The sequence below is a fragment of the Leptonychotes weddellii genome, chromosome 13, assembly GCF_054177405.1.
Source record: "Leptonychotes weddellii isolate Sample4059 chromosome 13, ASM5417740v2, whole genome shotgun sequence".
NCBI classification, from domain to species: domain Eukaryota; kingdom Metazoa; phylum Chordata; class Mammalia; order Carnivora; family Phocidae; genus Leptonychotes; species Leptonychotes weddellii.
In genome coordinates, this window is record NC_138381.1 from 74,695,217 (window position 1) to 74,710,109 (window position 14,893).

Consider the following 14,893-nt stretch of genomic DNA (forward strand, 5'->3'; position numbering starts at 1 on the left):
GACCTGAGCCGAAGGCAGACGCTTAACGACTGAGCCACCCAGGCGCCCCTAGAAATATTTATTTTTTTAAGATTTTATTTGACAGAGCGAGAGCGGGAACACAAGCAGGGGGAGTGGGAGAGGAAGAAGCAGGCCTCCCGCTGAGCAGGGAGCCCGATGTGGGGCTCGATTCCAGGACCCCGGGATCATGACCTGAGCCAAAGGCAGACGCTTAATGACTGAGCCACCCAGGCGCTCTGACATATTTCATTTTTTAAAAAAATTTTGACAGAGAGAGTGAGAGCACAAGCAGGGGGAGTTGGAGAGGGAGAGGGAGAAGCAGATGCCCCACTGAGCAGGGGGCCTGACATGGGGCTCAATCCTGAGCCACCCAGGCACCCCTAGAAATATTTCTATATAGGATCATCTGTATCAGTATTAAATGAAATATTAATTTATGCTGGTATCTCCAGCTGTAATTCATTACATGAATCATTCTAGCCTTCTCCCCTTGCTTATCTGTAACCTCCCACTCCAACAGTGAGAACAATGGCTCCCAACATCCGCCATCTGTATCAGTCTTATCAGTTACTCTCAGCAACCATCATTACTGGAAACTCTAACTTCCTCCTGTTTTTAAAAAATGAAAGAGTATTATACAAAACTGTTCTGCACTTGAATGTTTCACTGGCAGACATCATCGACTGGGTATCATTCCTTGCTGGTTCACACAGATCTACCTTGTGTTTTTTGAAGGCTGCGTAATATTCCATTGTATTAATGCTCTTAGTTTATTCAACATCTTGCCTATCGATGGGCATCTGGGCTATTTCCAATTTTTGGCTACATCATCCTACAGCAGGATTATGTTGCTTCTGTGAACATGTGGGAGGATTTCACTAAAGTGCTTGATCAAGGGGTGTGGATGTTTAAAAGCCTCAGTGATTTGTCACGTTGCCCTCCGAAGGCTGGGCCAGTTGATAGGCTCCCCATCAGCATGAATATGGTTTTCTGATGCCACTGCAAGGGAGAGATCAATATCCGTCAGCCTTCGATTTCTGCCAATCATGTGCAAGGAATTCGCTTTTTGTCAAAGGCACAGCAAATCTATTTTCCTAACTCAAGAGAGGGGTATTTTGTTCCAAATGTTTACCTTTTTACGTAGTCAATTTATTCCTTTTCTTCTGGGATTTTGTGTCCTGCTTGGAAAGGCTTGTCTGTCATCTTCCATGTTCTCTTCCTAATACTTTTATGGTGTTCTTAAAAAACCCCACACATGCAAACAGGCATAACAGCACCCACACATGTAACACTTAAGTGTTTTTTTTTTTTTTTTTTTTTTTTTGCAGATTTTGAACTTTGTATACACCGCACTTGGTTTCCCCTGTGCAAGGAGATTTCTGTCGTTATTTGCAGTTCCAATTTACTCATTTTCATTGCTGCCGAGTGATCTAAACCTGTCTCAAAGGCCACGTACCTGTTTCCCTGTTGCTTTTTGGTCACCTCGGTTGTTCGATGCTTTTATAAACATGCTGGTGTGACTCTCCCAGCCCACGTGAGGGAGTCTCTGGAGGCGGTGCAGGCGTGGGCCTGCCGGGCCGTACAGTGAGGGCACGCACAAATCGAGGTACTTACTTGTTCTGCAGCGTAGCGTACAGGGCGGTTCTCAACTTCCTTGGTGTCCCACGGCCCATTTGTCAGCTGATGGGCACAAACGCTATCTCACCGGGATTTGGCTGGTGGGGCTGTACATCTTGTATTTATAAGCCATTCACGTTTTCTTTCGTCTGGGTCATTTAGCCATTTTCCTTTTGGGGTATAGTTTCATTTTTCAAATTTTTTGATGCATTTGCAGTTGATTGGGCATAAGGGGGATACAGCTGTGTTTTCTTCAAGCTGACCAACAACATAGCGAATACCACCTTTCTCACACTGTGCATTTAACAACTGGAGCTTTATGTCTGAGGGTTTGCTGCACTTGCTATTCTTTTTCTTTTGTTCATGTTTGGCTAAAATGTCTGCTGGTAGGGGCGCCTGGGTGGCTCCGTCGTTAAGCGTCTGCCTTCGGCTCAGGTCATGATCCCAGGGTCCTGGGATCGAGCCCCACATCCGGCTCCCTGCTCGGCTAGGGACCTGCTTCTCCCTCTCCCACTCCCCCTACTTGTGTTCCCTCTCTCACTGTCTCTCTCTCTGTTAAAAAATAAATAAAATCTTAAAATAAAAATAAAATGTCTGCTGGTATTTTATCATTAATAAATGAATTACATATTACCTCAAGATGTCCATTCTCCCTGAATTATTAAAACTTTCCTAAGAACAAGATATTACCATCGATCTAATGAACTCTTGGGGCTCTTTGTTCCCTCGCAGACATCGTCCCAACGGTTGCTGGATTGCAGAGACTGTCGACAGTGATGAGTGGTGGGCACTAGTGTACGGTGAGTGGGATTCTGGTTGTGTCAATACTTCTGCTTCATTTTTCAGTTTAAATGGGAATTATGGAGACTGCTTTTTTCTTTACGTCAGGAATGGATGTTAGTTTATCAGATTTTTATCAAGTATTTCTTCCATCTCTGTAGTTGCTAGGACTTGTGTTTTTTGTCATTAGGTTTATAAAATCATCTATCCTTGCCTCACTGCCTTTTTTTTTTTTTTAATGATAAAAGAATCATCTTCAGTAATTTGGAAAAGAGAGAAATGCCCCACACCAAACCCATGCCTGATTGATAGATAAGCACTAAATAACCATCAAATGGAGGAATTCTGCTATCTGCGGCAGCCACTCCAGTTCACTTTTATCTATTCACAGTAGGAGTGCAGAATTTTACATTTTCCATCTGAACAGTATGAGAAGCATCTCTCCATCGGTACAACCTCCAAGCTGCTGACAACTTTTAAAATCTGATTATCTCTGAAAACCCAGTGACAAGCCACTCAGCTCTCCCCACACTTGAGTCATGTGACACACGAGCAGACCTTGTCCCCAGAAAGTCAAGTCTAAGACCTTCCCCCCACCGGAAGGTAAAAACTCTTCGGGGTGCAGGGCTGGAGGCGCTCAGTGCCCACCGCCCACCCCTCCCGCCGGAGAACAGTCAGCACCACACTGTGAACTTATCGTAGAATAGATTTATTTACCTGAAACCATGTCTGTGCAATGCTTGTTGTTACCAGCACAGAAATAGACAACTGTTCTCTATTTACAGTCTAAAGTCAAACATGCGTTGTGATAAATGAAGTTTAGCATTTTATTAAGATAAATGCATCACAATATTCGTATTGCACCAACATCTGTCTACTGCTTCTGATTTCATTAAATAAGTTACATTTAATACAGTGCAAAATAGCTGTTTGCACACTCAAAAAAATAACAAGTTATGAACTGGAGGCCTACATTCTAACCTTTCAACACCTGTAGTGTTTTCAATAAATTTATAAATAAGCAAACTGTACAGGGCCAATTAAAAAGGAGCATGTTTAAATGACACCACAGAGCAATCTGGCTACTTACAACTGAAGGCATGCATTACAATTGAATATGGTACATTTATATAGGCTATGACATTTTGCACAGAGAAACATGGGAGACTTGGCTGATGGCTTCTAAGTTCTTAGATAAGGTTTCAGAACCTCATTCTTCTTGCAGCAAAGAAACCAAAGTTCTCTGGAGAGGCTTTCTGATTCATTAAGCTAAATTGTACATTTGTAATTATTATTTTGATTTAAAAGCTAAACCCCGTTGGTAATACACGTTTCCTCCACATAACACACAATGAGTTGGGGACTTTTTTTTCTACTTTTCTTTTTCCCCCAACATCAATCATGCAGAGGGCTGGTAGATGTGTTGCTAAAAACGCACATGCACGCAACCGAACACCCTTATATTTCTGCAAAATGGTTTAGGAAGCGGTTACTCCAGTATTGCTGAAAAGGAAAGAGAGAGGAAATCAGCTTTATGAAATACGGGAAGAAATGTTAGAATAACTATTTAAGATTAATAGTGACAAGGAATAGTGAGAAGGAATATTCAGTTTGACCTTTTAAGATTTCAAGACCAGCATTTCTAGTTAACTGTCCCTGAGGCGCTGCCTACACAGGGTAGCAGCTAGAAGCACTCGCTTGGCGACATGGGCCCTTCCTGTCACCCTGGCTCACAGAAGAACCCCACCAGGCAGACATGTAATCGCTTCAGATGTAACAGAAGGGAGATGGGCAAGAGGAGGGAAGTTCCCAGTTAGCAGTGCAGATGGTAAGGAAGGTGAAGCAGAGGTGAGCAGTGTGGCCCAGTGCGAAGCCTCGGGCTCCTCCCTTTCCCTTCCCTTCCCTCCCAAGGGGCCTAGCCCTGCCTGGTCCTAGAAGGGGAGCTGCGGCCCTCACCCACCTCTTTGAAGCAGGCAGGCTGGGGATTACCGTCGCTGTTAGCTGCACGGTGGTGGCTTTGACAAAATTGGTGGTGACATTAAAAGGGCTGCCTTAGCCCACGGGCACTGCAGACCGCTCCGGCGGTGGGTAGGTGCTTCACGGACACTGAGCTAGTGCTTGTGGTCTCCTATTCCTGAGGTCTACCACCTCCAGGACATTCAGGGGGCCGGGGCCCGGTCTGAGGGTGGCGTGGTGCAGCTGCTTGTCGAGGGGCGGAGGGTGCGGGGGCTGGCACTGGCCTTGCTTGTTTGGGAGCTCGCGCAGCTCGCTCTGCACAATGTGCCACACGTGTGCTGTGCAGATGAATGAGCCGCTGGAGTGGGATCCCAGCTGGGGGACGTGTGAGACCGCCATCTTCCAGGCAAAGCCCTATCAAAGCAGCTGTGCAAGGCCTACCTGCCCGTCGGAGAGGACACGAACAAGTTTTGGTGAGTCTGAACACGACACCACCCTGTCTAGTCCTGACGGCGGCAAAAGCAGAGGCCGCCTTGTGCCTTCCTGCAGGTGCTGGGTGAGGCTAGGTCTGGGACAGGAGGCCTGAGGCCAGGGATGTGCCCACAGCAGTAAGTGGCTGAGGACAGGGGCTCATGGGGGCCTGTTTCTCAGCAGCAGAGCCTGGAGCAGAGCTGACGAGGAGATGCTCCCAGCGGCCCGGGCTGAGGGAAGGGGATGCCTAAACCACCTCTATGGGCCGGACAGGCCCGAAGCTGAGAAACCACAAGACAAGAGCCGGCCCAGGCCCAGCTGGGGCTGTGCACGTCTCCGACAGCAGCAAACCACATTCAGCTTTTGTAAAGGCCACTACATCAAGGAACCAGATCAGGAAAAGTTGACTGGTAAGTCTGGTTTCCACTGAATAGCACACCCAACAAGCTCAGACATCCTGTCTTGGTTTGCAGCCAAGGTGCACTCCTTGCATTCGACCACTCAACCCGCTTCTTTTTACGCCAAAATTGGCAAAAACCTACCCTCCTCCCCCCTATATTCTCTGCCAAACAAACCAACCTCCCTTCCTCAGAGACCTCGATGAGTCAGGCCGCGACTTCCATCCCCTTATACTCAGACCTGGGAAGTTGGCAGCACCTTGCCCTGCTTGATATCCATTAACTTTTCCCCAAGCACTGAGCCTTTATAGCACATCTTGGGGCCGGCCCCAGTCCCTTCACAAGAAAGGTCAGGGCCTCACAGGGAAGGAGCTGCTGCCTAGGCCTCCCTCACCCTGGCTCATGACTGGTCGGCTGGTTGCTAGCAGAACCATGCCCCACTAACTGCGCTTTCTCATACCCTGGAGAAAGAGAAGACAAGTCTCAGCTGCAAAGGATATGACCCAGAAGGTGGAAAAAGGTGGCCACCTATTTGAGACAAACCTATGGATATATGAATTCACTGCTCAATTATTTGCTTTCACTAGGTTTTTACTTGTTAACAAACACGGTAGCAAGGCTCAGGGAGGAGTCATTGCAGCTAGTAACCACCAGAGAACCCTGAGTTTTTGAGACTCCTCACCTTGGCATTAACAAGGCAGCATTCCCTCAGCCTGTCAGTTGGACCAAAGCAAAACGAGTTTCTCTCCCACCAGGCCCTCCTCAACATCTGGCTGAGCCACTGTCCAAGGCCGTGCATGGAGTCTGCGGGCATCTAACCCACCCCACGTGTGCACAGGTACCACGCATCGTACGCTTGCTGCTCTCGAAGACACAGAGCACAGCAGTACATGACACAGGGGATGTTTTCGTTAGTGTCCCAGCTAGCTCGCTCGGTGGCAGTCACCCTTAGGCTAAAGCATCAGGATTCCAGGGAATACTCACGTTAGTTGATGGATGTTGGAAGGCATTGGAGGAAAACACCATAGTTAGGACAGTTAATGACTTACACACGGTTGGTAAGACTGATCTCGAACATGCGCAAACATTTATCATAGTAACCATGGTGTTGGTTAGTGCCACATTCAAATAAAAATAGTTCTGTACATATGTTCATTTGGTCATGTGCTATTTACAGATTTTTACAAAAACACATACACACACATACCCCCACACAAACACGCACACACTCCCCCTTATATTCTCTACACCAGGCTAAAACAGGCCAGCAGAAACTTGCAAAAAAGTATCATGGGTGACAGCAGGTGCCTATGTATTAATTCCTACAACTACCTCTGCAGCAGAACACAATCCTCCTTCCCCTCGAGCACAGTAAAACTCAAGTTCTGAGCTAAGAACTTAAGAGAAAATTGGACACATCTGTTTGATAGTTCAAGCTAAGCCACTTAAAAGTTAAAAACAAGACAGTTATTTTTCTGTCCATTTAAAATGTTTTATTTTCCTTTTTAAACTAGATTGTAAAGTGCCACTGAAATAGGCAATGTTGGCAAAACAATGTCTGTTAACAATAAAATACATAAGACATTTAAATAAATAACCTTAAAAACTACGTGGGGGGACATGAACCCAGTCGATTGAATCTGGAACAATGTTTTCTGCACAAGCGAGAACAGGCATACCTCTTGTTAAGACTGATGTAAACAGAACCATTGGAACCCTACGGGAGAAGCAGCCGAGCAGGGCCGGGAACGGGGGTGGGAGTGAACGGGGGCCGCGGGGTGAGGGGAGTGGCAAACCAAAAAATACTGACTGAGGTAGCAGTACTCTGCTCAGTGCAGAAAAATTGGCTTATGAATAAAAATTAGACTGTGATCTCAGATTAAATCCAGATGATCATGCAAAAGACATAATACATGCTATTTAGTTTTAGAAAAAAACCACACACATTCATTTCCTAAAATCTGCTGCCAATTAATTTGCTGACAATGTCTGCTGGCTCAACTATTTTTTTATACAAGGATGAGTTATTAAACAGAACACTGTACATGCTTTTTCATCTACAAAAAAATATTTGCATAAAATAGTGTTAGTTCTCTGTACATGTCAATGGACACTTTAATTATGTGTATAAAAAAGGAAAATCTTGCCCCACTGGAGTCAGAAAAGCAAAACAAAATCTAGAGTATGAAATCTCCTTCACCAGCCAATATGTTCATGTGAAAATTCAGCAGAAATAGACAGTTGCTTTAAACAATAAAAAAATTAATTGATTAAGTTAAACATCTTCTTTATGTAAAACTGTCAGTCAAGACCAGAACATATCACTAAAGTTAGTGTCTGTGCTATACACCCAGATCACCAGGGGCATTATGAGCAGCACAAACGGCCAGGAAATCCCATCGGTGCATGCCGAGAACGAGCAGGATTTGGTGGCAGGCTGCACACACTCTTTACCAGGTTCCAGGTAGTTGCGGGCCACGAACTTGAGTGTCTCGTCCATTAGAATCACAGGCAAGGAGATTTTCAGCACCATCAGCCACTGGGTCACATTCAGCGGTGTGATCTGGAAAATAAGCTGAAATACAAAGAAGCTCTGTCAAGTCCCCAGACTCGCGGGACAGGCAGCGAGGCCCCAGCCTCGGTCCTGGTCCCCCCAGCGCTTACTGGCAAGGGTTCCACGTAGAGGATGAGGAAGTGGAGCGACATGGACAGGCAAATGGAGCCCACGAGCCAGATGTTCTCCCAGGGCGGCATCCTCAGCAGGGACTGGTTTTCAGACAAGCTGCAGAATGACGAGAGGTACATGAAATACGCCCACCCGAAAGGCAAAGGCCCTTATAATGAGCGACCAAGACCGTTCGAACGATGCTTCAGTCGGGCAGTGGCTAACCTGGCGTTACCCGCTGACCTACTTCCACTTGGTGACGTTTCTACTGTGGCAAAGTTAAAGGAAGAATGTTCAGATGTAGGACAAACTTCCAATTTTAAATCTAGGCTTCAGCACAGCAGACTCCATTTCAATGGACTCAAAGCTGCTCTCAATTGCCCTTGACACTGACGCTATTTTGAAATTTCCATTTTTGTCACTGGCTTAATTGGATGATACCACTGGTCTCACTGCTAAAGGGCAAGAGTGCCTTCCCTGGGTACAATGGCACACAGGGGCACGAGAGGCCCTATTTTTGGCCCCCGCTGTCTCATAAGGAACATGTGGTTGAGCACTCCCACTACTTCCTGGAGGTGATGACGACTGAAGCTTTTAAAACCGGTGCTGCTTGTTCTCCTTTCTTTCTGGGAGGGAGGAGCTTTCCTGCAAACCTCCAACAACCACGACACCCAGTTCCCCGGCGTGCTGGCTGGCGGAGCTCTTGCCCCAGCTCGTCGAGGACTCACTGACCTGTTGAGGGCGTTACACATCTCTATGGTTACTAGAACAGACAGCGCCATTGTCATCGGGTATGGGGACTCAAAGATTGCACAATCCACTCCTTCAAAGTCCGGGTTGTCATCTTTACACTGTAGGAAGTGGCTCTGCAACAAACGTCCAAGCAAGTTCTTCATCAGCCAAGTACATTTCCAAGGTCCATGTCCCCGTTCCACAGGAAGCCCAGGACACAGACCCACACAAGCTCTCCCCCCATCTCCCAGAGAAGCCCTGGTCCTTCAGAATCCTCTTAGAGGCCACTGCTAATTATTTGAGTGTTAAGATTATTTGGCAGCCACCCAAACCACAGAACGCTCAAGGACAACCTTCTAATGCTTTGCCTCTAAGGCAGAGGAGAAAAGGCAGATTCGTACCAGCTGGTAGAAGGTCACTCTCGGACCTCCGTCGGCAGCAATGAACCACCACGCAGCAGCACCCACGGTAGCAGCGCCAACGTAACCTGGGAAGAGACACAGGCGGGGTTTGCAGCCCACAGCTTTCCCTGCAGGTCCTGCCTCGCAGGCCAGCGTCCAGCCAAGAGGAGACAGGGCAGGACGACGGTACAGGAGAGCCTGGGCTGCCACTGGCAAGTGCTCACTCCCATCGGCCGAAGCAGCTAGACGGAGGCTTTCTGCAAGCAGAGGGGTGTGTGTACAGAGAAACTGCGCAACTCTTCTTCCAGAGCGTGGGAGGAGGAGCACCTACTGGAATTGACTGGACTTTCACGCTAGCCAAGCCCCTCTCAAACTGGAGGCTAACGCTTTACAGCTGCAGGTAGGTGTCCTCCACATAGCGCCTCACTGTGCTGCAGGGCCAGATCACACCCCCCAGGACTTTTAGGAAAACTGATGCTCCCGGTTAGACACCTACTTGCTCCAAAGGCCTGGCAGAACCGTTACGTGGAAATGCCGCCAGTATGGTCAGTGCAGAACGCAAGCGACGTGGCAAAGCCCAAGGCCGATTCTGGGACCACCTCCCCCGCCCCCCTGCCCCCAACCAAATAGTTCTGAATTGAGCAAGTTTATTACAAAGCAACAGGGTAATGGAGAACACAGGGACACCACGAAGACGGTCCCAGTGTGGCAGCATCTACCAGAAGAGACAAGCGCACACTCCCTCGAAGCCGGCAATTACAAGGGGACAGGGGCAGGGCAGCCACACACGAACTGACGTGGCAATTCCCAACAAATAGGGAGAAATGCAGGGTTCAGCACATGTGTGTGTATAGCACACCAACGCTTAGGAAAAATATATGCACAGGATAGGTCTATTTGCTAGAGTATATCTGGAAGGCACAAGAGAAATTCAGTATTGGAGGGGAACTGACTGGCTGAGAACCTTCTCACTTTATGCCACTGTGTGCTTCCGGAATTTTAAATCATGTGAACATACTAAAAAAGCAAACAAAAAACCACCTTCCTGTTGAACCCCAGGGCAGTTATTTTAACTCTCTGGCCTCACTTTCCTAAGGTCTAAAGTGAGGACAAGAACCGGCAGCCGGGCGGGAGCAGGAGGGCCAGAGACGACATATGAGGAACCCGACCTGTGGCCGGGGCTCCCATGTGGCTCCCACGTACCGTAGATGAATGCAGAGCTCCCCCCTCTACTTTAGTGGGAGGGGGGCTTAGTTTCATAGCTTGGTGATGGAAGGCCTGACCCTTACTCACCCCTGTATCCTTTTGCCCTTAGGTTAAATCTGAAAACCTCATTCACAAAGGCCCAAGGAATGACAGGGATAACTAAAACAAGGGACCAACTTTCCTGTAAACTGGGTATATAGTTTATTAAACTCCATCTTCCGTTACCCTAACACAAGGACAGAAAAGAAAAAATGTGCTTTTAAAGAATGAATTTACAAAAATGTTGGCTCATGAACGTTTTGTTTCAAAGTCAACGATATAAAAACTATACTCACAGCCAATGGCCAGATAACGGAAAAAGAGCCATCCGCTGATCAGGGGTTCCTTCGGGTTCCGGGGTGGTTTATTCATGATGTCCAGATCGGGAGGGTTGAACCCCAGGGCAGTGGCAGGCAGGCCGTCTGTCACCAGATTGACCCAGAGCAGCTGGACAGGAATTAAAGCCTCAGGAAATCCAAGGGCTGCTGTCAGAAAGATACTGTTTCCACCCGAAGAAAGAGAAAGACCCGCAATTATTTTGGCCACTACTTACACAGCATCAGCACCCTCTCCTCCTCCACAAAAATCAATGGACAGTAACAATGACTGCTTGAAGTAACTTTTTGGCCACCATAAAAACATTTGTTATACCTAATTTTGAGTTAAAGTACAATGTTAGAAGGCCAAGAATTTTACACGTTACTTTATGTAGTTAAACTCATTTCTATGTTCAAGGACATGCTTTACACACGAGGGCAGCTGCAGGACAGCCCTCCCAAGGGCCGGAACAACCTCTACCTTCCTCCTTATGCACGAAGACCAAAGCTGCTGCCCTATGAACCACAAATCTGGAAACCTGGTCATCCTAAGCCCTGGTTTTAGACAAAGGACTACAAGTGATCTTTCTCAAGCACCCACCAGACAACTTCCCCCACATTCGACGAGATGAGGTAGCGGATAAACTGCTTCATATTGTTGTAGATGGCCCGCCCCTCCTCCACTGCAGCCACAATGGTGGAGAAGTTGTCATCAGCCAGGACCATCTCAGACGCCGTTTTAGCCACTGCAGTGCCAGAGCCCATGGCAATGCCGATCTCCGATTTCTTCAGGGCAGGAGCATCATTCACGCCGTCCCCAGTCTGAAAGGGAACGCGAGGGCTGGTTTATGCACACCTGCCACCACCTCACACACACACCCCCGACAAAGGCTCAGCCATCCTGAAGCAAGGGAACGAATGCAGCCATGGCCCTCTGGGCACAGACACAGAGAATTTTCATTTTTACAAAGTGGCATCACAAAACACACTTCACCTGGGAAACGTAAAATTGCCCAATGAGCCGAAGAGACTTCAGAGGGAAGTGGAACAAAGAGGACTTCAAAATTCATCTGTATTATTATGTTTTTACCAAACAAAATAAAAAACCACCCACATGACAGTTAAGATGCAGCACTTGTATCCACACAGAGAAAGCTCAAGTAGAACAGGTGCAGACTGCAAAAAGATGGAAACCGTAATATTTACGAAGGTCACAAACATGCAAAAAGACCAGATACTGTCTACAGATACAAAGCTATCATTCCCAACATTGAACACCCAACACTGAATTCAGAACAGTGGTTCCTTCTGGGAGAGGAAGAGAGGAAGGAAGGGGGAAGGGAGTTATACCTGTAATATCTGCTTTCACATAACACCTTTGTTTCTTAAAGTTTTACAGACAAGCAACAGAAAGCAAATATGGCACAATGTGAATGTGTCTGGGTGAAGATTCACACTAGGGGAAGAATCCTGGAAATGCCTCGCACATGGGCAGCTCTTAATGCTTGACCAGTACATCTAATTTCAGGTAGGGTTAGAGAACACGAAGGAGTTAACCCTGAATCAATTTTTAGAAACTTGAGATAGATAGAAACATGTACACTTTTGGGGTGCCTGGGTGGCTCAGTCAGTCAAGCGTCTGCCTTCTGCTCAGGTTATGATCCCAGGGTTCTGGGATCGAGTCCAGGATCAGGCTTCCTATTCAGTGGGGAGTCTGCTTCTCCCTCTCCCTCTGCCCCTCCCCCTGGCTCATTCTCTCTCTCTCTCTCAAATAAAATCTTAAAACACAAAGAAACATGTACACTTTAACCAAGATAAAGACTAGATGTCACCAAATATTTCCCCACAAGTGATTCAGAAGGCATACTTCTACTTCTTAAACTACTCTAGAATCTTCCCTGCAGGTCATACCAACTACGGGTCAACAGAAGCCTACAGAAACAGCCCTGATTGTGACAAAAATCAAGATATTCTAAATCTGGGAGCGGTTACTAAAAATTTAACAGTCAAAATTACAACCTGCTCTGTCTGCATAGTGAGAGTCCAAAGGTACTCACCATAGCCGTTATCTCATCAAAAGACTGAAGAAATTCTACAATTTTTGACTTGTGGGAAGGTTCAACTCGAGCGAAACATCGGGCATTCAAACAGGCATCTCTCTGGGCTGAAGGACTGAGCTCATCAAACTCCCGACCCGTAAAAGCTTTCGACGTCACATCCTCGTCCTGCCTGAAGATGCCAATACGCCGACAGATGGCCACAGCAGTGCCCTTGTTGTCCCCAGTGATCATGATAACCCGGATGCCTGCCTGCCGGCACAGCTTCACAGAAGAGGCCACTTCAATTCTTGGAGGGTCCAGCATGCCCACGCAGCCAACGAAAGTCAGATTGGTCTACAGCAAAAGAATCACCTTAGTTCAAACAGGAAATTCTAGTTTTTCCCGTGGTGTAGAACAGGGCCAGTTATACATTAAGAGCAAAAGTCTCTGCATTTTCCTATAATAAATTCTGTAACTGTGACTCTTACCTAAGATTAATATTCATAGAGATATAAATCCAATAAGGAATAGTATTAATTCCAATTAACTGGAAAGGATGAAAAATAGCACTACATTCTGGTAACCAAATCATCCTTTAACTTTCATGATGATAATCCTTTGAAATGAACAGAAAAACGTACCAAGGAATAAGAGCATTTTGCTACCGGCCACTCTAGGGGCCCATAGTACCCAAGTTATTCCTTATTCCTTTCAGACAGTGCTTCAGGAAGTCACATACCTGGTAAGAAAGAATTCTATGAGCAGACAAGTGAAAGGAATCTCCCAACTTGGATATTTTGACCTTTAATAACTCACGAATGTTTTAAAAAACATTCCCAATTGTTAAAACATCTTAATTTACAGAGCAGTTGCAAAATAGGCTTTACAAGTTTATTTAGCTTAAGTCTTAATTATTCTATCTTGAAAGTAACAGACTTGTATTAAACTGTTAACTACATAGGTTGGAAGCAGCAGGCTAAATTGGAACGGTGATGCATTTGGCCTGCAGAAAAACAAATAACCACACCCCTTTCTTGGCAAAAGCAAGACTCACTTGACCTTTTACTGAAGGAGTACTGTTTGAACACAATGAATGTGCAGGGTGTGGGGGAAGAAACGTGTCATTAGCTAACCTCATATTTAATAAAGTTGGCAGAGTCCTCAAGGTTCATTTCTTCTCTTCTCAGTGGGTTGTCGTGAGTGGCCAGAGCCAGGCACCGCAGTGTGTCGCTGCCACTACCCCATTCCCGAATGACAGACATGACCTTCTGTTTGACTCCTGGGGTCATAGGAACTTTAGTACTTCCAACTCGAATGTGGGTGCACCTGTCAATGACACCTTCAGGAGCACCCTGGAAATGTTACAGATTTAGGTCAACAATTTTATTTACTGGGCTCACCCAGGATGCTAATCCTGGAAAGAACATCTCAATTGCAATCTGCCGTACTTGCCTTCACAAACATTTTGCTCATCGACGTCCGGCTTGGTTTGTTTGGTGTACAATAAACTGACATCGATTTTCTATCACGTGAAAACTCCAGAGTAAATTCCTTTTTCATCAACTGCTTAATGACCTACAGGAGAACACACATGGGATATTACTGGATGACAATTTCTGTTTATTTCTCACTTGTTCAACAAATATTCACTCAGCACCTATTATGTGACAGGCACTGGGGGTTTAGCAATGGACAATGAACAATACAAGTAAGTTCTCCCCCTCATGAAGCTTAAACTTGCCCTCTGGCTTGGGAAGACGCACTGCAATGTAAACAAAGTGCTATGGAGAAAAAAATTTTAAGTAAGGCAGGGAAGGGGGATGGAAAATTTGTATACACAAATTTTCAGATCGAAACTTTACGTAAAATGGCCAGAAGGCAACATTTGAGTAAAAACGTGAAGGATGTGTGAGCCGGGAGCGCAGAATGCAGGCTGGCATGACCCGGCATGTTCAAGGGGCCTCCAGGCCGAGGAGTTAGAAAATCGTGCAAGAGAAAGAGGTGAGAAAGAGGTTGTAGGATGTTAAAAAACACCTTAAGGCATTTATAACAAGTGAAAATGGAAGATAAGGGAGGGTTTCAAGGTCTGGCAGTTGTGTTAAGAATGAGCTGAAGGGGGACAAGGTATACCACTCAGTACAAATAATCCAAGAGATGATGGCGACTGTGGGCAGAAATAGGTGGTCCAGAGCACGGCTGCCTCACAGAAGTTCCTACTGTGGTGGGAATGTTCTGGCAGAGCTGCTCATGTAGCTGTCCAGTGTGGCTACTA

The 14,893-nt window shown here is 46.4% G+C and overlaps 1 protein-coding gene and 1 long non-coding RNA gene across 3 annotated transcripts in view; one reads left to right on the forward strand and one right to left on the reverse strand.

The window, feature by feature from the left end:
* Nucleotides 1-10,765, forward strand: part of LOC145716860 (uncharacterized) — an 11,929-nt gene extending 1,164 nt beyond the window's left edge. The window contains exon 2 of the long non-coding RNA XR_014139810.1: nt 2,350-10,765. This is a non-coding gene — a long non-coding RNA (uncharacterized LOC145716860). The remainder of the gene's footprint in view (nt 1-2,349) is intronic.
* Nucleotides 3,091-14,893, reverse strand: part of ATP2A2 (ATPase sarcoplasmic/endoplasmic reticulum Ca2+ transporting 2) — a 57,958-nt gene continuing 46,155 nt past the window's right edge. The window contains exons 12-21 of one of the 2 annotated variants that reach the window (XR_014139808.1): nt 14,074-14,196; nt 13,755-13,973; nt 12,640-12,975; nt 11,184-11,404; nt 10,562-10,764; nt 9,021-9,106; nt 8,620-8,753; nt 7,887-8,004; nt 6,207-7,797; nt 3,091-3,900 (exon numbers count right to left, since the gene is read on the reverse strand). Coding sequence is in view for 1 of the 2 variants with exons in the window: in XM_081802259.1 (XP_081658385.1) it covers nt 3,887-3,900; nt 7,677-7,797; nt 7,887-8,004; nt 8,620-8,753; nt 9,021-9,106; nt 10,562-10,764; nt 11,184-11,404; nt 12,640-12,975; nt 13,755-13,973; nt 14,074-14,196 (1,575 nt within the window). In the remaining variant the exon portion in view is untranslated. The remainder of the gene's footprint in view (nt 3,901-6,206; nt 7,798-7,886; nt 8,005-8,619; nt 8,754-9,020; nt 9,107-10,561; nt 10,765-11,183; nt 11,405-12,639; nt 12,976-13,754; nt 13,974-14,073; nt 14,197-14,893) is intronic. The other variant, XM_081802259.1, reaches the window with a different exon arrangement.